The 22,055-nt window shown below is 38.0% G+C and overlaps 1 protein-coding gene across 10 annotated transcripts in view; it reads right to left on the reverse strand.

Annotated features, from left to right (window-relative positions):
* Positions 1–22,055, reverse strand: part of CDC42BPA (CDC42 binding protein kinase alpha) — a 185,683-nt gene that overhangs the window by 45,185 nt on the left and 118,443 nt on the right. For all 10 annotated transcript variants that reach the window (XM_041473983.1, XM_041473981.1, XM_041473984.1 and 7 more), the window contains 6 exons: positions 18,601–18,848; positions 13,557–13,662; positions 11,663–11,787; positions 4,553–4,658; positions 3,795–3,943; positions 2,567–2,658 (listed from right to left, as the gene is read on the reverse strand). In XM_041473983.1, the coding sequence (XP_041329917.1) occupies positions 2,567–2,658; positions 3,795–3,943; positions 4,553–4,658; positions 11,663–11,787; positions 13,557–13,662; positions 18,601–18,848 (826 nt within the window). The remainder of the gene's footprint in view (positions 1–2,566; positions 2,659–3,794; positions 3,944–4,552; positions 4,659–11,662; positions 11,788–13,556; positions 13,663–18,600; positions 18,849–22,055) is intronic.

The raw sequence follows: 22,055 nt of genomic DNA on the forward strand, positions 1-22,055 counted from the left end.
GCAGCAGGTTTATAAGCTACAGAAAATATGACCTTCTCCTGGAGGACCTTTGCCTTGCTGAATCAGAATTTTGAGTGTTTCCACCTGAAACACCTACGTGTTTTGAAATAAGCTGCACATTTGGTTTATTTTCCAGAGTAAATGATTTTTTTAACGGACCAGCACGTGTTTAATCAACCTTTCCCAAGCTAGGATGTGTGTGGTGTGAGCTCCACGTGGAAACACAACTCTGTGCCCATGCAGAGGGCACTGGTTTCTAAGGTGTGTCCCATGTCCATGTGCACCACACACTAATGCAGCAGCTGCCACCCCTGCCCTGGTGACACTTGGGATCTCCCACCGTGGCAGGACAGCTGGAGCCAACAAAACCACGGCATTTCCAAACCAGATGGGCTCCTTGAGCCGTGCTCTGTGCCTGCCACCTCTCCCTGCTGAGTGCCCAGCAGCTGCACAATCCTGGGGGAAGCTCTGGCCGTTTCTGTCACACCACACACGGAAGGGATGCTCGGCCAGCGAGCGGAGCAGGAACGCTGCGTGCCCTGGGGCTGCAGGGGCTGCCACACCTCGGCTCTTACTTTAACCTGCTCCAACTAGTGTTTTTTATTTCTTCTTCTTTTCCAATCCAAGTTGCTGGGTGTGTTTTTATACTTCACAGATGTGTATGAACTCTATTCTTCTCAATGCTATAAATACATTATATATGCACATACATACATATATGTATTTATTATGACCAGAGTGTGCAGGACTGCATCTCAAAACAATAATGCTGCCAAAAGTTACCTGTTTCTTTTTAAAAATGTCAGTGTCTTGCTCTAATTAGCCATATCACCCTATGCGTTCTAAATATAACCCACAGTGAATGAAGTTACAAAGAATACATTCCTCTTTAAAATATAAATACGCTGAAATCACAGTAATGTACTAAAACAAATTTTCAAACTACCACCCACTTTATGGAATATTCTCAGCAATCTTTTCCCCACCTGTTTGAATTTCTGAAATATACTTATAAACAGGAAAGGATTAGGTGTTAATCCAAATAATCCCTTCCTAGAAATCAATTTCCACACACTGCAAGTTACTCTACCACTGTACCCTGACTACATTCGAAACTTCTATACAGTTCATAATTCAAACAGCAATATATTTCTTCTTTTAAAAGAAAACCAAATCAAAGGTAGTAAGAATTTAGATTAAGGTGTATTTCTATCAGACTATTTGAATAATTGCAGCAGAATATTACTAATATAATTCTGTTAAGAAACATGACTTATGTTTCCTTGAATAGTACTTTTTTGCTTGCTTGTTTTCAGCAAAGAGCAAATGTTTATTTCACCAGAACAATAAGGTTTTAAACACTGGAAAAAATATAGGGCAAAATACGAATTATAAATTCACAACATTATTTAACACAAAGGAAGATTTCAGAAGTCAAGTAACTGTGCATCATATTTAAGGAAGTTCAAGACCATATAAATGAAACCTAAACATGACAAAGTACTTTTGTCTCCAGGGAGATGCTATCAAGAGCTTCTCTCCAAGCACTTGGAGGAAACATAATCCTGGTATCAGTGCTAAGCATCAAGATGAGGGAATGTCAATTCCCTAAGTCTTATTTGCTAACTACCACCATTTGTTAATGTTCTGTATAGTCTGAATTATTTTTACCAGTCAATCAGCACTGGAAGGCCTGTATATAGGAGATTAATGTAAACTCTAATATTGTATTGACCAACCAGCCATTAAGTTGGAAAAGCTGAACAAGATTTGACATCCCAGTGCAGAAATTGTTGCCAGGGTATTTAAATTCTGCAGTTCACAGAACTACAGAAAATTAGGTAATTCCATTTGGCCTGAAAAATACTTCTTCCCATGTGCCTCATAAGACACAAATTTTAGAGCTACTACAGAAACTGCAAAGAATCAGCCAAATCATTATTCAACTCTTAATGAATTTTTTTTTTTTTTCAATGCATAATCACTAAAAAAGTCTCTTCCCCCAAAAACAATGCAAAATAGTATTGGACAGATGCAACAGTAACCCCAGAACATACTCGGAATACCACAGCAAAGCACTCATGACCACAGTGCTCACTATGTGGCTGCAAAGCCCATCAATGGAGTTACCCCAGAAACAAACAAATGCTACAAATTCCTCTGCAGTTGTTTACTCTCTGTGTAGACAGGCCCAAAACACTCGGAGATGAACAACACTATGATCAGTATTGATGTCTAAATACCTTCACCCATCATAAAGGAGAAAAGGTTAGAAATGTATCTATATTCTAACAGTTTTCTGGCAGTAAAACACTACACACAGGCCAAATAAAAACAATGCAGCTTCAATTCAAATTATACCTTACTGGTTCAAAGGTACCAACAAAACTGAGGCCTATTACAAGTGTCAGAAGTGCAAATTCAACTGCTGTGGGTACACCTTGACACACAGGTGTTGTGCCCACATGCTGGTATCATATTTTAGTTTCAAGGTTGATTGACACTTGATTGATAAGATGCACCCACCAATGTGACACACTATTTACTTGGATATCAGTTGCCATACCCTTTTCTGATCTAAGCTCTTCTGTCTCCTTTTTCAGCCTTTCGATGTCTGCCAAAAGCTCCAGGTTCTTCTTCTCAGATTCTTGCAATTTACTTCAAAAGAACACAAAAAATGTATGTAAGTATTAAGAACCCAAGATACAAGTCACTCTTGCTCCTGATGTCTTCAAATACCAGAATAAATCTACTGGGACCTGTTTAGTTTACAGAAAAAAAGCCATTTATCTATTAAATAGGTTCATATTTTTCATGTTTCTAATTTTTAAGTAATTGCATGACCTTGTGTCCATGTGAATGAGAAAAAAAAGACTGTATGTATTTTTATGTTTTAGAAAGTCCTGTTTTTCATTAAAATTTATTTGATAATTGAGTACCTGTGATAGTAAAAGATTCAGCTGAACTATTGTTTTTCTCAGTTCCTTTAGTTAGTTATTTCAGTGCTTTCTGACTCACAGCTGAGAGGTAATTCTACTCTGCAATTTTGGCACATTTCTCATTCTTGCCTGTCAAAGCAAACACTGGTTTTCCTGTTCTTATAGGATTTCCAATGCTGCCTGTCATCACATTACCTGGCCTGAAAAACATTCAAGGTAGGTGAACCAGATGTTCCCATTTTACAGGTAACACACTTGAATCTCAGCTCTGTCCTACTGCTTTCCTAAAGCTGCAAAACCCAGCAGTGCTCTGAGCTGAAGCTGGACACCTAGAAATTGAATGACTTCCTACCCCTGTTTCAGGCATTACACAACTCAGAATAAATTCTGTTGTGGGAGTGGTGAGGTAGAAGTGAGAAAGAGAGAGGTCTGAGGAAGGAATAAAAGAATTCATAATAGTCCATTAACCATCATTACTTCTTACTGTGCAAATCAGTATGCAATAATTAATTTTAGTCAGCTAACCCAGTGCAGCTATCAGCAAAACGGAACAGAATGTATCTAAGACACAAACCCAAACTTTGAATTTGGATTTGTTACCACAACTAGGAGAGATCATACTATTAAAAGAGAACATGTTCCCTCTGAGAGTCTTCAAGATCTGAGTTTTCCCCAGGAAGTGCTCAGCTGTCCAAACAATGAAGAGAGATGTTGGGTTTTTTCCCCATCTGGGTGTATGAAACTGGCATATCATTCATGATCAAATTTCCACAGACGAGGTAGATAAAATAATGATTTGATGACATTTCCTGGGAGGTACTGAAGTAAATTTGCATGAGAACAATTCAGTCTTACCACTCTGTAGAGATACAGGAGGCTTTGACTTTGTTCAGCTCATCCTGAATAGCCTGTTTGGCTCGGATTTCAGCATCGAGAGCAGACTGGAGCTCCAGCCTTGCAGACATATCCAGCTTTGCAAAGCGCCTCATCTTCCAGGGCATGTCCTAGGAAAGAATCAGCAAATGAGATTAGAAAGAGTAAGAGGAAAGGAAGTTGAACATGAGGAATGTAACTACCTTCAAAAACTACATTTCCCAGTCTATTATGTTCTTATTGTAAGAGTTCATTAATTACAAAATAATCTAAAATTAAGAGTAATGTTACCAGTAGTATTCCTGAACTCAAGTAACAAATTTTATGTTTTATGCTGGTCTCAAAAGCAAAGGGACTTTTTGAAATCTGGTTTTGATGTGCCTCAATTCAGATGACAAATTGAGATGTCAGCTACGAAAGACATCCAAGTGTTCACTTGTTTAACAAGTGAAAGACCTGAAGGTTTTCATGAACAAAAACATTATTTGCTTCAACAAATTCATATCTGATTATAAAGTAGCGACTTCAACTGTAACATAGATAAAATCACATTATAAAGATATTGGTGTTTAACTAATTAACGAACAATAAGTTGGGTATTCAGTCATTCAGAAGCTCTAGGAAAGTTTAACTTTCAGTTAACATAGACTCTACAGACAGATTATTTCTGCAGCTGAAACTGTCAAATCAGTGGCTTTTTACAAGCAAAAACCTTCTGACATATGGAACTAAAATCTTACTGTAGCTCTTGCACCCAAACTGGAGTTCCTCAGGGCTTCCAGCTCTTCTGTCATTTTAGAGGCCAAGGCTTGAAGATAACCTCGAGCATCTTTTTCATCACTTACCCTAAACAATTACATAAGAAAAAATAAGGTGCTTTAACGAAAGAACCTAAAGAAAAAACAGAAGTCTTTTCAACAAACCAACAACCAGAAACAGATAAATATAGAATACAAAGAGTCATAAAACATAAGGATAAAAACAACAATAACAAAAACCCAAACAGAAAATCACACAGAACCGATTTTTTGCTGCTTTGTGAAGTTCCATTAAACAATATGCATCACTAAGACAAAGGCTGAAAACTGAAGTATCAGATATCAACTACCTGAAATTGAGACTGTGAGAAAGAAATCTTTCAATCTATTTTTAGGGAGTAAATTAAGACAAAATTCACAACCAATAATTAACAATTCAACTGTCCAGATAATACTGGAACTCGTGGTTAACTTTACTGTACCAATTGACTATGAGAACTAGTAGTTGAACAGTGATGTTACTTCAAGAAGTGCTAATTAAACAGGGAGAGTCTACTTTTAATATTATTAAACAGCATAAGCCAGAAGAGGCTCTCTCATCCACTGAGCTTGTTTTCTATCCAGACATGTTTTCTGAGTGTAAAGACAACAAGGAGGAGACATGCCTGTTTTTCAGATTCTTTGATCATCAGTTACAAAGAAAGAACAACAACTTTCTGTGATTAATCACAACAGAAGGTTCTTTCTTCACTTTGCCTCAGGTGTTAACATAGAAAGTTGCTAAAAAAATTAACTCACTGAAACTAAGTAACTTACGAAAAACCTAAAACAAACAAACAGAAAAAAACCCAGAAGCAACACCATACCTCCCACCTCATTTCCTTACATGCCTGGCTCTAAGCATGTTCATTTTGCCCACAGAAGAGCAATCCCAGTTCTGCAACACCAGGCCTTATGCAAGTTCCTGAGCTGCCTCAGAGACCAGCAGGGCAATACCACAGCTTGATCACAGTTCAGTCTTATCAACACCAAACACTGAAACTTTTAGGACCAGCTCAAAGAACTGAACCTCAAATAGCTTTAAATAAAACACAGGGAAGTGGGAACATATTTTTTCTGTTTCATGAGAATTAACTTATCCTTGCTTCCTGATCTTCAAAAGTAACTCTAACCCTAAGTCTGTTGACTGGAGATGAGAGTGCTCCAGATGGTTGGTTGTGCCTTGCAGCGACCTTCCAGCAGGAAGTGATTCCCCCTTTGTGCCTAGAAGGCAATGGAAGTATTTTCTGGTTGATACTACAGGGTTCATACACACACAGAACATGGAAATGCTGCTGCTTGCAAGTTTACCATTAATTATAAAAGTTTCAACACAGATTTACAGATAGTTGCCAGGAGGCAAGGAAGACAGGGAGCACTGTCCTGAACCCTCAAGGGCAAGGAAGGAACTGAAGAGCTTTCCCACAGTGACCTTAGGACAAGCCCACACCATGAAAGCCACGGGCTAAATATCTGCAGGTTGTGGTGACTTTTGGGTGTGCAGTTTAAGGTTTATTTAAGGAAGACAGACTACTGTAATACAGAGGAGCCAAAAGCAAAATTAGCAACCATTTTCCACAAATCTCACACCCGAAATGAAAACACAGGCATTTACTGGGCCTTCTTTTCTTTGTCTCCTGCTTATAATTTAGAGGTGGGGAGGAATCTAGAGAAAACCTACATGTCCTGACTACTAAAAGTCAGTGAGAGTTTTTATATTAATGAGTCACTGTTTTTCCCAAGGTATATCAGAACTCAGTGGAAGTTGCATACCAACTTCTTTTCCCATAACATTCTGGATGACACATTTTGACAACCTGATAATCTGAGACTACACAAACCACTCAAGGCTGTAACAGTAGGCAAAAGATGTGAGAACTACCTAAAGATGCTTTTCGGAGGTAGTGGGTGCATAATTAAATACACTGTAAAAAGGAAAAAGTTTAAGCAGAAATAAAAAGAATGTGAGGCTCTCAAGGTAAGAGTAAGTTTTCCTGATGTATGAGGAGGGAAAGAGATTTAGGAATCAGCATCTAATTTTCTCTATTTTTAATGACACATAAAATCTTTGCAGGAAAAAAAAGTCCAATTTCTATGTCCAATTTTATGGTGTCACACAGATCCTTCCTGATGGAAGGTGAGGAAACACTTCAGTTATTTGGTTTATGGTGCACAGAACCCTCAGGCTCCAAATGCTGAAATCTGCACATGAAAAAAACCTCAAAAAGATGCTCCACAGACAAGCAGAAATCTAGAAAATGAAAACAAAGTAAATATTTACAAATATCTGTACTGAGTTCAAGGGAACTCCTCAAGCTCTGAAAGACAACAAATTAAAGCAGTACAATTGGGAACTGAGGTGGTTTTGTTGTCCACTAGATGGCAAAATTCTCTCAATAATGGCATACATTATTAAACATTATGTGGGCCCAAGAGCTCTTGGAACTTTTTTATTTGTTACTGTTTTGCTGGGGTTGTTCCATTTGGTAGGCTTTAAAAACTAAAATTAAAGTTAAAAAGTGCAAGAATGGCAAATTAACTCTTACTGATGTTGCACTGCTGGTCCTCATTTTGACAGAGAGCCCTGACAAGCACAGCAAGAGACCAAAGGAAGAAAAGTTCTTCAGGTTCCACCCAGCCACTTAATTCTTTACTGAAAATTTGGATTAACTGTTCTGTTTTCAATATAATTGCCCTTGCAAATTGAGTTACTTAATGCAAAGAACCCAAAAGAGCAATATTTTAAGCAATTAAGTTTAACTTTTTGGCTGGAGCCAACATCACGACAACTGTCAAATAACCACTGGCTGCTACCTGCATGGTGTTTGTCAGGATGCTCAGGAAGTCAGACTGGGTCTCCAGCTGGGATACTTTACAATACAAAGTGGACCCAGAGGACTAAAGAATTCTGCTCAACAGAAGTGGTCTTAAAGCCCTGGTGTCTTACACCAAGCTCTGTTTGACCTGATTTAAAAACCCCAAGGAAATCTGACGGTCATGACTCCTCTAGTCTCTCAATGCTTTTAAATTTCTGTTGTTGTACCAGTATACTCAAGGTCTCTGACTTAATTTTTAATTTTTCCTCTGGTGTCTCCAATAAAATCTGTTTTTTAAAAATACTTCTCTAAAAATTTTTAACACTTCCCTCTGCTCCCAAGCCCTGAAATGTCACCCTGCCTTCCAGAAGTTCTATTTTAGAGTTAATTCATTTCTGATTATCCTTACCTCAAACACAGCACATCTGAGAATTTTACATGCTTTGAGTTTCTTAACAGTTGAAGATGAAACAGATTTTAAAACAACCAAAAAACCACCAACCCAAATCTCAGGGCCTTTTTAGGTTTGATTTAGTTTAGAAGTGTTGGGAGGGAGTAGCTGGAACTTTTTTTTTTTCCTTTTGGTGGTGGTTTTGTGTTGGGATTTTTTTCAATGAGATCAATTAAGATAAAACCAACAATAGCGCAAAAAATCACAGATTTTAAAACAAACCCCAACCCAAATCTCAGGGCCATTTTAGGTTTGATTTAGTTTAGAAGTTTTGGGAGGGAGTAGCTGGAACTTTTTTTTTCCTTTTGGTGGTGGTTTTGTGTTGGGATTTTTTTCAATGAGATCAATTAAGATAAAACCAACAATAGCGCAAAAAATCTGGCTGATAAGGAAAATATTAACTAAATATTGTGGCAAAAAACTGTTACAGCTTCTGGGCAGCTGAATCTAAGCCTAACATCCACTCTAAAGGTAAAACTGGTAGGATTCAGCTCATCCACATAATCAACAACACAGAATTATCCATCTGATATGAGTTGTGTAGTTTTCTTTTTCAACCTGTGGTGAGAAAACCAGACTTCTAGAGTACTAGTCATGGGATTTATTGAGTTGTCTACCTTAGCACTTCTACAACGAGGTTAGATTAATCCCTCCCAAGTCAAGATTCTTGCCAAGTACGCTGGGAATCACTACCAAGATTTCCAGCCACCTCCTTTCTGCACAGCACAGAAATACAGTACCAGGGCTATTTAAAATATTCCCTTTTCAAGTGACTGCATTAACCTCCAGTGCAATTAATCTCTTTCCCATCTCCCACAGGAAAATTTATAGCCCACTATAAAAGCCTCCATATTTCTTACTCTTGTCAAGGAATGATGAGTGATTTGGCTAATATAAACTCGTCAATATAATAGCTCCATTAAGGCTGAATGACCCGTGAGGGTCTGTTGAGTCCACAATAGAATTTGCAGTGAAAGTCTGATTCAAGTGTTTATATTAAAGTATTGCCTTGTTTATGGTATCTTGAGATAGCAATAGCAAGATTAAAAGGTTTTCATACATTATTCCTAAAGATGCAATAAAGCAGTCTAAGAAAGGAGGGAAAAGCTAAAGGGAATGTGATAAGCCATTAAAATTACTCACAAGTTATAAAATCTGAAAGAAATAGCAATTTAGAAGGGCCCCAGAAATCATGAACAAAGTGACAAATCTTAACCATCCAAAGTGTGAATTCAAAGTAATTTCTTGAGAGGTGTGCTTTAGATGACAAAGCACTTAAAAGAATTTAGGGATTTCTTGGGCTTGAGTTACCCCAAACAGGGCTAAAACAATCCCTTGAACTACTACAGGCTGCTGAGCAAGCTGTTCACAAACCCAGGAACTAATTCCTTCTACTGCCTCCTATCCATTCTGGATCATGGTACACTAAGAACATGGCAGTTTTTAGGAGGTAGAAATAATGCACCCAAAATACATATTTTAATGCAATATTGTGTGAGAAATCTGTAAAGTTTTGAAGAGGGAGCCCACAAATTCTCCCCTACTTTGCTAGCTCCGAGGCATTCCATGGTCACACTGAAGATGTGGACAGGTACAGACTTGTACTGCATGTTCTTCTGAGGAAAACACAGGCTTGTGACTGATTAAATAAAACTAGTTTTCTCCAAAATTAGTTAGGGTTTTTTTTTTTTGTTTGTTTGTTTTTTTTTTTGTTTTGTTTTTTATATATGCACATGTCAGAGTAATAGATGCTTAAATACTTCATATAGCAGCCATGTTCCCCAGAGAAGGGCCTAGTCTCAGTGCTGAATTCTAAGAACAGCAGATGGACATGACCAGATTATCTGAGTAACACATGGAAAAATCTAAACATAACAAGGAAAAAATGTGACCTAAGATAAGGCCTCCCATAGCTGAAAAAAATTTAACATAAGCAGAGAAAAGTATGGAGGGAAAATTGAGATGTGTTTAGTGATGAAAAACTAGAACCAAGCCAGACTTTTAAAATTCCCTTAATGTTTGCCCCCAGTACTTCTATTTCTTCCTTTTCACATAATTCTTTAATTTTTAGTTCTGTACTATTTAGAAGACACTACGTTATCATAAGGGATCAGTAAAATGATGTTTGTCATTCAGAAAGTTAAGTCTTGTATGTTTCTTCAGAGATAATAAAAAACTGAAGCCCAAACCTTTTTACCCTTTACAATGACATCCTTAACATGAAAAATGCTTTATCATTTCCCTGAACCACATCAGTAATACATCTTAAAATATTAAACACTCTCATAAAGTAAAGGAGAAGGTACATTCGTAATGGCTGTTGGTACATTTTTACATTGTATTAAGTGGAACAATCCGCAATTAATTCTGATTTGTCTTTTCCTACAACTGCCAAGTTATATGAGTGTTTTCACATGTAAATCTGAAAAATTGTGTTTGATTACCTAGGTGCAATGTGACACATAAGCACTACCTTAAAGCAATAAGGAATGTGAAATTATATATAGACTTGTCTCACTTGTTACCTTTTTTTTCCTGAATAAACGTTTCCAGCTAGCCAGAAATTAAAACCTGTTTTAACTACCAGTTAAATATTTTTTTTTAATTTTTGTTACTCGAGTTGTCCACTACTATCAACGTTATAAGACACAACATTTAAAAGAAACACGCACAAAGTGGACCCTTTACATTTTTTAACTTCTGCCACAAATACAATGCCTTGAGACAAACTGGACTTCGTAACACAGATCAGCATTACATACTTTTATACAACAAACATTGTTTAAAACACACTGGAAACCCAGAGGATGGCCCTTTTGCCTTGTTATATATTTATATGGCACTCTTGAAAAGCCAAACTTCTCTATATCTGGAGAACAAATCTGAAGTAACAGGACAATACCAAACTAGTTTTCTCTAAAACAATGTTTCCCATTTTTGCCTGGACACAACAAATTAGATTTTTTTCACTAACATGAGACAGGAAAAACAGGGGGAGGGAATAACCAATCAGTAACAGAAAAACACTAGTTTATCATGATGAAATCTTCCTAGAAGTGGATGATCTGTAAAATAAAATGTCTGAATGTAAACTGGTTTTGTAGATGTGAAACACTGCAATGGATCATTAAAGGTGAGGGGAGATAAGCAGGCATGAAGAGGAAAAATAAAAATAGATTAAAAACTCAGCATACACAATCTTTTTCTCTTAGTAGTTTCAACCTTTTTTTCCTTCTCTTTCATTTAACAGAATTGGACAGAAGACACTGTCCAATAGATAGCATCATTATTTAGCAAAAGTACCATTAGAAACATCACTTGACTGGATTTGTGGTACAGTCTCAAATACTCTCCTTGTAAAAAAATCACATAAAAGTTGCACTGTATTTGTTTCATTCTGCCACATGCCAAGCAGACGAAGGAAATTAAAGCTGAGACACAAACACTCAGCCACTGCTTTTCCCAGCCTTGCTCCCTCTCGGAGGCGTGAGCTCAGCACATGATTCCTTTCAGCATTCTTCCACAGCCACAAGCCACACCCAAAGGCCATGATTCTTCTGCACTTTGAAAAGCTCTATTTGGCGAGACACTTTCACTCTTAAGGAGGAACACAATTTTCGGGATTTGTGCATTATTAAAATCTCAGCCAAAACCCCAGCAGAATCCCAGACGGGTGTGAGGTTTCACCTCAGCACTTCCAAGTGCCATGTGCAAAGACAAAAACTCAGCACCAGCCCCACCACATACTGAGGGGTTTCTGTCATGCCATGAGAGCAGAGCACTCACCACTGGATGATCTCAGTGATTTGGGCCTCCCAGTGAGCCACAGACTCCTTCTTATCAGCCAGGTCTCTCATCTCTTCCTCCAGCTGCCGATTATTCATGCTCAGCCTCTCAAACATGGTGGTGAGCTGAAGGAGAATTTAAACAACTCGTTAAAAGTATAAACTGCTCTGACTCCATCTCTGTGCAGACTCAAAACCATGTGTTCCCCTCTCTCACACCTTGCATCTGTGCTTTAGGAATTGGTACTGGTCATCACAATAAACACCACGTAACAAAAAAAGCCAGAATATCTTCTTACATAAACTTATATAACAATCTCTTCTTGTATAACCTTAGCTGTACTGAAAAGCCACTTTTAAGGACTTGAACAACATTTTTACTCTATCAATTTAATGAGTTTTCTGAGAATTAGTCTCCTAATACCTGTAAAAGTCTTAGAAGGTTTCTGCTTTGCACCATATAGGTGTGGAATGTTCTGTATAGAAAAATCTACACTAGAAGAGCAAAGCAAATGCATAAGAATTGTTATGGCTCAGATAAAACAGTTGAACCTCTCCCTTGTTTAGTAACCATGGAGAAAGAGACTGAACAGATACAGGCATGAGACAGTCCTGAGATTCTCCAGGTGTCTCACGTTCCCTTATTTTTCATTTGACTTACTAGCAGACAGGGAAATTGAAATTAAATGCACATCTCCACATACAATATGTTATACCTAGCAATTAACCTCTCTCATTCAAATTGCTGCCATTCATACAGGCACATTCTGCAAGACAAAAGCCACAGCTAACCCAAGCTGGTATTGGGAACTAAACCTTCATTATGTTAAGTAATTATTCAGAGAGTCAATTTGGAATCAGAGACCAGATAGACTTTATAGGAAGGTCTGCTTAGGAGAATGAAATCCCAGGTGAAAGCTTCTTTTAGTACTGAAATATATTAACAATTCAAAACGACAAAAGAATGCCCAATTTAAAATCTATTTTGCTTTTTACTCCAAATATTAATAACTCCACACCCTATTTATCATTTAAATGGGCTTATAATTTAAATATTCCTACTTATTATATGTCATTTGACAAGAAAAATACAAAGGTAATGGGGGAAGAGAGAGAGCAGAAAAACTATCAAAGTGACTATGCTTTTTCTTAGTGTTCTTGGACTAAGCCTACCTATAGGCATATATATTGTCTGTCTTATACTGGTATGAAAATATACTGTAATTTGAGCACAGACATGCAAACATGCTTACTTTGAAGAACACTGTACTTTCATCATATTTTTAGAAAATCTAATGCATTACAAAAGGAATAGACAAGTTTAGCAAGACTTGGATAATGAACAATGAACTTGAATAACCTGTCAAAATGAACAATAAAGAGACAATCCAAATGCACAAATCGTAATTATTTCTTGCTTAACACACTTCAGTTAATATGCCTTATCATTTGTGTTTTTTTAGGATCTCAAAGTAACACTTAATCTCAAAGGGTAGGAGGGGCCCTGGTATTTCAAACGATTGACATGCAAATGTACTCTAAGTAATCACATCATTAACGATGTATTTTTATATTTGGGTCACACAATGAAATAATCCTTTATTGTTGGCTTACGGTGCTGTCTAGAATTAATCTTACCAAAATCTAAGACCATCTAATTCCATTCCCACGCATAAATACTCATATATATATATATATATATATGCACATGCCTTCTCAAGTTCAGATGCATGTAGATACTCCATTCAAATCTAACATTAATCACCAATTTTTTGTGCAACATTAATTTCTGCTTTCAGTTAAGAGTTAGTAATAACCAATGCAGCTCCATATTGTCCACTTTGTACATAGCATACAACAGTTGTAAATTCAGAGCTCAACCAATCAGCACTTACCTTATCAAGTTCATTTGTAAGTTTTTTGTTTTCCTCTGTCAGCAGAATCTTTTCTCGTTCATACTTTTGTTTGAACTCTGTTTCAAATTCCTCTCTTTCACTTTGGCTAAGAAACAAAGTGAAGCAGAATTACAAAGTTTTCTACTCTAACTCACCCCATCATTCACTTAAACACAAAGAGATCAGTGCACACACATGATGAAGGGAAGTACTACATTGATAATACCACAGGCAATTAAAATCAAGCCATTTAATACACCATCTTAGGACTGCAAGCCAGCCTGTTGAATTTTACAGTTAGTACAGAATCCCTCAGTACAGAATTAACACAGCTCCACCAAGCCAATGTTTATCAACCCACTTACATAAATTTTATTCTTCAGATGTATCCTTTAAACAATGAGCAGACCAAAGTATGTGTCGACATTGTAAAATGCTCAGGGCACATTCTCAGCTCACATGAACTTTATTGTAACACACACATTTCTGTAATTCCAAGTTTCACACAGAATGACAGGCAAAAATGACCACACATGGAACCAGAGCATACAGAAGCTAAATTAGAGCACTCAGGGCTGGGTCTCCGATGAGAAAAGCATATATGGGCTAGTCTTCGGGCAATTTAGAACAGCCCAGAAGTCGTATGTGAACTGTTACTTCAGGTATCATATACTCACTATGAGCAAAAAGTGGACGGATAACTTCCACATTCCTAACATCACCAGATTCTACAGCAAGTTCGGACCATTCTTTCTGAGAAAGTCTCACAGCAGCTGTCTCCCCCAAACCTTCCCTTCTCCCATGGATGTCATCCAGCAGAGGAGAACCCCTGGCTGATTCTGCTTAATATCAACTTTGATCTTGCACAATGAATGTGAGAACCTAAAAACAAACAAAGGTACAGGCCCTCTGTTTGCCAAAGAACCCATGGAATTTCCTTCAAGTGGTGCACAGCAATGTTTTAGATGTGTAATTCCCACCTTGCATCTACTGTTTTCAGATTCACTAGCCTTACATCTTGTATCACCTTTTTACCAACTATTCAGGTCACTGGCACAAAGTTCATCAGTAGGTTGATACTATGCTATACTATACTATAAATGCCACAGATACAGAAAATATCCACTCAGCAAATAGCACTGTCCAGTCTGAAAAGACTTGAAAAAGTGCCCAGTATTAAAGGTTAACTCTGTAAAATTAAAATCCAGGAGAAACCCTGTCTTGAGCAGTGCAATCTTTTTCCTAGATACCGATCAGAATTTTACACAATGCAAACGCAAAATTACATTCTTGCTTCTTTTTCTGAGACACAAAACTACTACAGCTTTGCCTGAGAGAACACTCTCCAAAGATGAGAAATACCAGTGGTTACAGTGAACCCAGTTAAGAGCAATGCTGCTTTGAATTTCCTACTCTTAATTTGAAATTCATTTAGTGCTTCAACCACTCTTTGAAATCTAGTACAACATGTCAGACTTATGGTGAAATTCTACGTTGCCAGGCGTCCTTTGAAACCTAACACTTCATCCTAGTAAAGTTACATACTATCTCACTGTTTAAATGCCAAGTTTGAAATTCACCACCACTCCTTTTCTATATCAACAGATTCCATGCATATGATGAGCAGTATAGGGAAAAGGCAGGAAGAGATTAAAGCACTGGCTGTCATAGGAATTAATAACAGCTCCTGCTTCTGTTTTCAAGGCGTGGATTCAAAGCTAATTTTGCAGACAAACTAACTTTTAATGAATTTCTTTTACACAGCTTTCACGGGTTTGTTTGGGAATTGTTTTCAGTATTTGTCTTAAATTTATTCCTTTAAGGCTTTATGGCTCAAAGCAGCCATAAATGGTAGTGGATTAAGGATGCTATGGATTAGTGAAAGAGCCCAACATGTTTGTAATTTTCTATATTTTACATTCTTAATTCAGCTGATGATTGTGATCACCCCAGTAAGTCAGATTGCTACAGTATAATACAGAAATGATAAATTTGAAACAGAGGAGAATGTGGCTATAATCCATCAGACCCAAACAGCGACTCAGCAAACAACAGAACTGTGACAGACTCCATGGATGTACCTTGGACAGGCAGCAAGATCAAAATAATGCTTTTGCTTTGAAGCCTGGCATCCTCCTCTCCCATCAAACTTCCTCTCTCATCTAACGTTTAGCTATGTGTCTCCTCTTCAAGTTAAGAAAATATACACAGCCCAGTTTTCTTTTTATCAGTGAAACTGCAGCAAACCACATGCAAGCAATGTGAAATACTGCTTTATGGTATCACTTTGTCACTCCAGCTCTTTATTGCATCTGTACGAAGTGACCAAATATTTTATCTTACTGCTTTGAAACCAAGAAAAATAGACCTGAAACAAACACCAGCCCCCAGGCTTCTTTATATCACACCATTTAAAAACAGCAAATGCTGTTCTATAAAGCTCTCTGCTTTATAAATCCATCATGAAGTGACGGGCCTAAAAGAAGTTTCTACAAATGTGATTTATTTTACACAGTTTCTTGCATCTTCTGAAATACTTCTTAATGACAATTCTAAGAAATGGAATTCAGTGCTACACAGATCACTGGCCTGATACTATGCTCCTCTGCTTCAACTTTAATAGCATGCAGTTTATGAGACTTCAGCAAAATGCAATCATTTTGTACAGGAAGGTAATCTCCCTTGAAGACTTGTGCTTTGGAAATAGCAAAAGTTAGAAAGCTTAAAATTGAAGGAAACAAAGAAAAATATCTATTTTAAAAATGCAAAACAGAAACGACCAATATGCAAGTTACACAAAAAATTGACATACAGATTTTGTCAAAGCTCTTACTGATCCTTGCTTAGAATAACCTATGCAATTCACTCATCTTACACAGTAATACAACCACATCCTCTTACCAAGATCTTTTTTAATATGCACTGAAGATTATTTTTAGATGACTAAAATATTTTTGCCAAACTGTGTAAGCACACTTCAACTCCACACCCACCCCAAGCCTATTGTTGAAATAATTCCACTTATTTCAGCACAAAGCCTCCAGGTGCTTCCTTTTCAGTGCTTACATTCAGCACCTCTCTACTGGAAGACTCACAAAAAGCTTTTCATGCCAGACTACAAAAGCTAACACCAACATGGATAAGCAGAAACAGAAAACCTACGTTCTGTTAAGGAAAACTACCAAATATTGAGTAGCAACAGCAACTCCTGCATTCCTAATGCTTAAGCTTCCCTTCTAAACTGCAGAAGTCAAACCACAGCATAACTTGAACAGTGGACTTCTGCCTTTCTCTGGAGTCCTAATGCTTGCATGAGATTCTGCAGATTTGTTTAACAAAAGCCAGGTAAGACCAGGCCCTTCCCAAGCACTGATCGTGTGCTTGGACACCTGACTGAACACGGTGCTGTAGCCCTTGCCACCAGGAGCCAAGTGCTGGATACTGGTGAGGTGACACATTTCTGCTCACACTTCAAAACCTTCTCCCCAAGCACTGATCGTGTGCTTGGACGCCTGACTGAGCACGGTGCTTGCCACCAGGAGCCAGGTGCTGGATACTGGTGAGGTGACACATTTCTGCTCACACTTCAAAACCTTCTCTTACACAGACACTTGAACCACATACAGAAACACATGGTTATGACAGCACCCACTGTAGATTTGTACCCAGCTCTTTTTTTATTTATAGAGACCAGACTGAAGGAGAGTTTATGGACTAGCTAGAATGGACATTAGTTAGAATGCCTGCAGCTGTGCAACATTAGAATTGGCAAAGAAGGAGTTTTTCATTTGGTCACTGCTTAGAGGTATGATCCTCACAAACAGTTTAACCTGCAGAAAGCAGTATTCATGATTCTTTATTTAATATTCCTCCTTCTGAAACACTGCTGGACTTAAGAGTGCCATACCATCACCTTTATATATTACAAGACAGAACAGCCTTTTGTGCATTTGTAACTCATTGGTCAGCATGGCCATTAAGTCGTGTCACAATGAAAACATGCTGCTGAGGCAGGTTTCACCTCTCCACCCAGATCAAAGCAGCAAACTCCTGTGCTGTTAGTAGGTCCAGCCTATTGAACAGCTGCATGCTAGGAAGAAACAGTTCATGCACTGCATTCTAAGCTGTATGATCCATGTTCCCTGCTGAATACAATTCACTGTAGAGGTACAGTGTTTCCATCTCTATTTGCATAAACTTTTTGGAAAAAAATTGTATTTCGTTTACTACTTATATTTAAAGGTCTTGCTATAGTTTGGCTAAGCTCTCAGCAGGGACTCCTCCATGGTTTCACTCATCTGCCATCTTGCTACAGCAGCAAAAAGACTCATCTGTATTAGTGTCTATGAAGCATTGTGAATTTTTTATGAATGAACATGAGCATGTTCAATTTATAACTTATTCCCACTACTACACCATCCAACAGAAAAACTTGCTTTTATTGATGAATGCCTCAAGGAACAATCTCAAGGCCAGTTATAAGCTCCACCATGTGGGAGAGAAAAAAGCAGATCTGACAAATTACCATGTCAGGAGAGATAAAGCAGCTTACGCCCACAGTAGTCTGCTGACTGATGTTAACACTGGATGGAACCCAGCATGGATTAGCCTCAGCTCACATTAAGTGATTGTTCCTGTGCTGGCAGAAATGTAAACAATACTTGATCTCTAACACATAAGTTTTGCATCAAAAGTTGAAAATACCAAATAAAAGAAGAATGTCGAAAAACTGTTTTAAAGTGCAACATAAGCTTCAGGGGTCAACTTACCCCGAGCTGCAAGTCTGTAACTCAAGTTACATACCTTGGAATGGTCAGCCACTAAAACAGTTCTGGTGCAAAATTAACTGTTTCAGTCTGTTTCAGTATAAGGATGTGGAGTTTTTTGTTCTGTTCTGCTTTTAAAGGTGACTGGTTTTAACCCTCGTATCAGCTCAGCCAAAATGCAGCAATCTGCATTACACTTAAGGAAGTGACAGAGCGTTTGGAACAATACTAGGAAACTTCAAAGGGTTAAGAAAAGGTAAATTTCATACAACACTCACTTTTCTCTTCTGGTTTTCTCTAACTTGTCTTTCAAAACCATGATCTCCTTCTTGAGGGCAAGCTGCTGGCTCTCTGCATCCCGCAGTTCCTTCTTCAGACTTTTTATTTCATTAGCATGCATCATTTCACGTTTAGATAGCTCCTCTTCATAGAAAACACTCTTCTTTTCCAGGTCTGCCTTTAATTTAGTGATCTCTTGCTGGTGTTCTATACTGCTTACCCCAGGTGAGCGACCAACCTGTTTTTGCTAAAATAAACAGTCCCAAATTAACAGTCAAGAATGTTGAAAATGATACTTAATAACAACTCAATATTCCAAAGCCTTTGTTTAGAAATACCCCATTAAAGCCTCGAGTTAAACACATCTATTTCAATTTTTTTCAAAATTTGTTAAGAGCATAAATTGGAATTACACTATTATTTTGTTATTTAAGCCCAGTAATAGTTTTCAAACCACTGAAAATTTGATCATTAAATGCCTCTGGTCACATTCTGACTCTCCTTAAATGCAGTCAGAAAGTGACCACAGAATTAAAGACTTTGATGCTTCCACTCCCACAGCTGACAGCGACAAGTTGAAGTGACTTTCAGAGATGCAAAATAAGGACTAGGACAATAATATATTCTGAAGGACATATAATTTCTGGAAAAGCTATACTAAGACAAGCAGAGGCTTAACTGAAGGCTGAAGTCTAGCCACAGAAATACTATATGGATTGCATCAGTCAGGAGGGAAACCTGACCTATTTTACTTAAATTGACCAGTTCTATCACAGCGGATTAATAGGATGAACAAGCTTTAAGCAATAAGAGTAATTACTTCACTTTTTGCAGTTTCATAGCTCTCTTAGTGAGGTCTTCTGGCATTTCAATAGTCTTTACACACTGCTTGAGGATACATAAACATTTGCAACAAATGCTGCCCTCACTAAACTCAATGTCCTGCCATAACATAGAGGAGGAGCAAGATCAGGTTCAAAATGAGATAGGGACATGACATGCACTGGAATCCAAGTATGGAAATGACTTTTTAATGTCAACATATGGACAATTTGGTTTGGAATTTCTTCTGGTTTTTAAAATGTGCCATGAAAGGTGGTCTAAGGAAAAGAAATTCATGAAAATACTGTTTTGAGAAAGTGCAAGTAACTTAAAAAACTGCTTCTTTATGGTGATTTTGTCACACCTTCCAGAGGATTGAAGGTATTTTGTTAATTATACCTCCATTCTTAGCATGAGATGTTAAAAACCTCTCAGTCACCCTTAATTTAGCATGGCTTTGGGTAATTTTCTTTTCCTGATGTATGAGCAGGCTTTAAGAGCTAAATGTCATTGTAGAACATTCTGACGAGCTGAATTTGTACCATGACAAATTCTGTGAGAAAGCTGGGCCTTGCTTTTTGTGTCAGCAAAAAAACTGCAAAACCCCCTACATGTATGAGGCAGAGATGTGCTGCTACTGCACTGTTTTCTCTAACTCATCAAAACAACCATCTGGTTTTATCTGAGAGTAAAACTCTGCCCTTAGGATGCAGAACACTAAACTGGAGAAGGAAAATACCATCCTAACAGGAGATGCTTTGGAGAAAGATTTTTTTTTTAAAAAAGCAGCATAGGAGTTTTCTTTCATGCACAGGCACTGTGGAACTTCGTTACTGCCCAACATCCTAAATTGTTCACACATACAGGGTAATGGAGCACAGAAAAAGTTTAGGCTTTGCAACACCCTCTAGCAGGTAGATAAAATGTTTTAGTGGAATTGCACATTTTTTACCACAATGAAAAGATACTATTGCAGTCATAAAAGAGATGGTGCAGTAGAAGGGAAAGCCCAATGGTATTGGACAATGGCTTAGAGAACTAGAGAGACAGAGTAAACAGAGAATACATTTTTAATTGATGTAAGCACATATTCCAAATAGATGTTTTCCTACATGCCTATTTCAAATGGACAAATGGTGCAACTGAGACATAATGCACCTCCTGGCACACTGACAGCTGCTGTTTAATGCACCCCTCTCAGCTAACAGGGCACACTGCTGACTAACACTGAGTCTGATTTTACTGAAAATGTGAATATGTGACATCCACAGGATCCCCTCTGTCCACACACCTGACTGACAAGTTTGCAGAACCCCAGCAGGTCAGTGCTGCACAGAAGGACAGACAAGACACACTGCCTTCTTCCCAACAGGCTCTGCTTCATCCATGAACTTTACCACAGCCTCTGCTCCTTTCCTGAGGAAGCTGCACCCAGCCCTCTGCACCTCCCAGATGATCTGAACGAGTTACAGTGGCACAGTGGGCTGCCTGTAATAAGGGCTTCACATCTTGGCCAGCAGCTCGCTTCTCATTGAAGTTCCCTCAGAACTCCCTCAGGTGACTTCCCCTGCCAGCTCTCCTGCTCCCTGCAATCATCCCAGACACATCCAGCTCATCTGCCCATCCTGCTGCAAAGAACACACTGGGTGGGAATCTCCCCTCCTTCAGCAGTGAAGTCTGACACACTGAGGACTTGTGGAGCATTTTATGCCACAGCTCTATTAGCTCAGAGATTGCCTTTTCCATCCCCAAGCAGCCCCCTTTGTTTCCTGAGGTTTTCTGCTTTGGATTTCAAGAACTCTCCACAATCTCTCTGAGCATCCTCTGCAAAACACTTCCTAAATTCTCTTTATTTAGCTTTCAACATCCTGTTTACACTTAACCTTCCATCATTTATGGTCTCTTCTATTCTCCTCATTTGGAGAAACCTTCCTTTCTTTAAATACTTTTGTGTAAGAGAGCTTCCTGAATTTAACTAAGGAGCCACGCAGAGCTTTTGCTGAATGGACAGTGCAGCATCACAACAACCACTTGTGATCCAAAGTGTGCCTACTGAATTGTAAAATATCACCAAGAAACCTAAAATTCCCTTTTCCACTTCTGATAAACTTGCCCTGCTGTTATAAATCAGTATATCATTTATTCTCAACAGATCTCCCATAAATTCTTCTCGCCTCTTAAATTGTCATACAAACTCTCTGCTGCTGGGGAAGATTCATGGAAGCAGAAGAAACACATGTTAATTTTCAGATAACAATCTGAATTCACAGCAGTAGAAACTTCAATAATCCAAACTTCATATTGAGTGAATTTCCTTATTTTCTTTTAGCAGAGGAAGGCCAAAGAGAAGAACGTTTGCATAAAACCATCAAATTTTCTGTGCCATAACTTAATGTTGATGAATGTCCCAGGGAATTCTAATGAAAAAAGACTTGGTTGCTCATTTAAATTAAGACCAGATTAGGACTAATCTCTATAAAATTAGGACATTTTGCCCAAAAAGTTTAGAATTACCCTACTGCATGAAACATTTGGAACAGGATTTTGCTGTGAATGAACAGCAACACGCATAAATAAATTAAAAACTTTCTATTCAATTTTTGAGAAAGCCTACCTTCTCTAGAGCACTGCA

This window comes from Pyrgilauda ruficollis, unplaced genomic scaffold (genome assembly GCF_017590135.1).
Source record: "Pyrgilauda ruficollis isolate IOZ18807 unplaced genomic scaffold, ASM1759013v1 scaffold31, whole genome shotgun sequence".
NCBI classification, from domain to species: domain Eukaryota; kingdom Metazoa; phylum Chordata; class Aves; order Passeriformes; family Passeridae; genus Pyrgilauda; species Pyrgilauda ruficollis.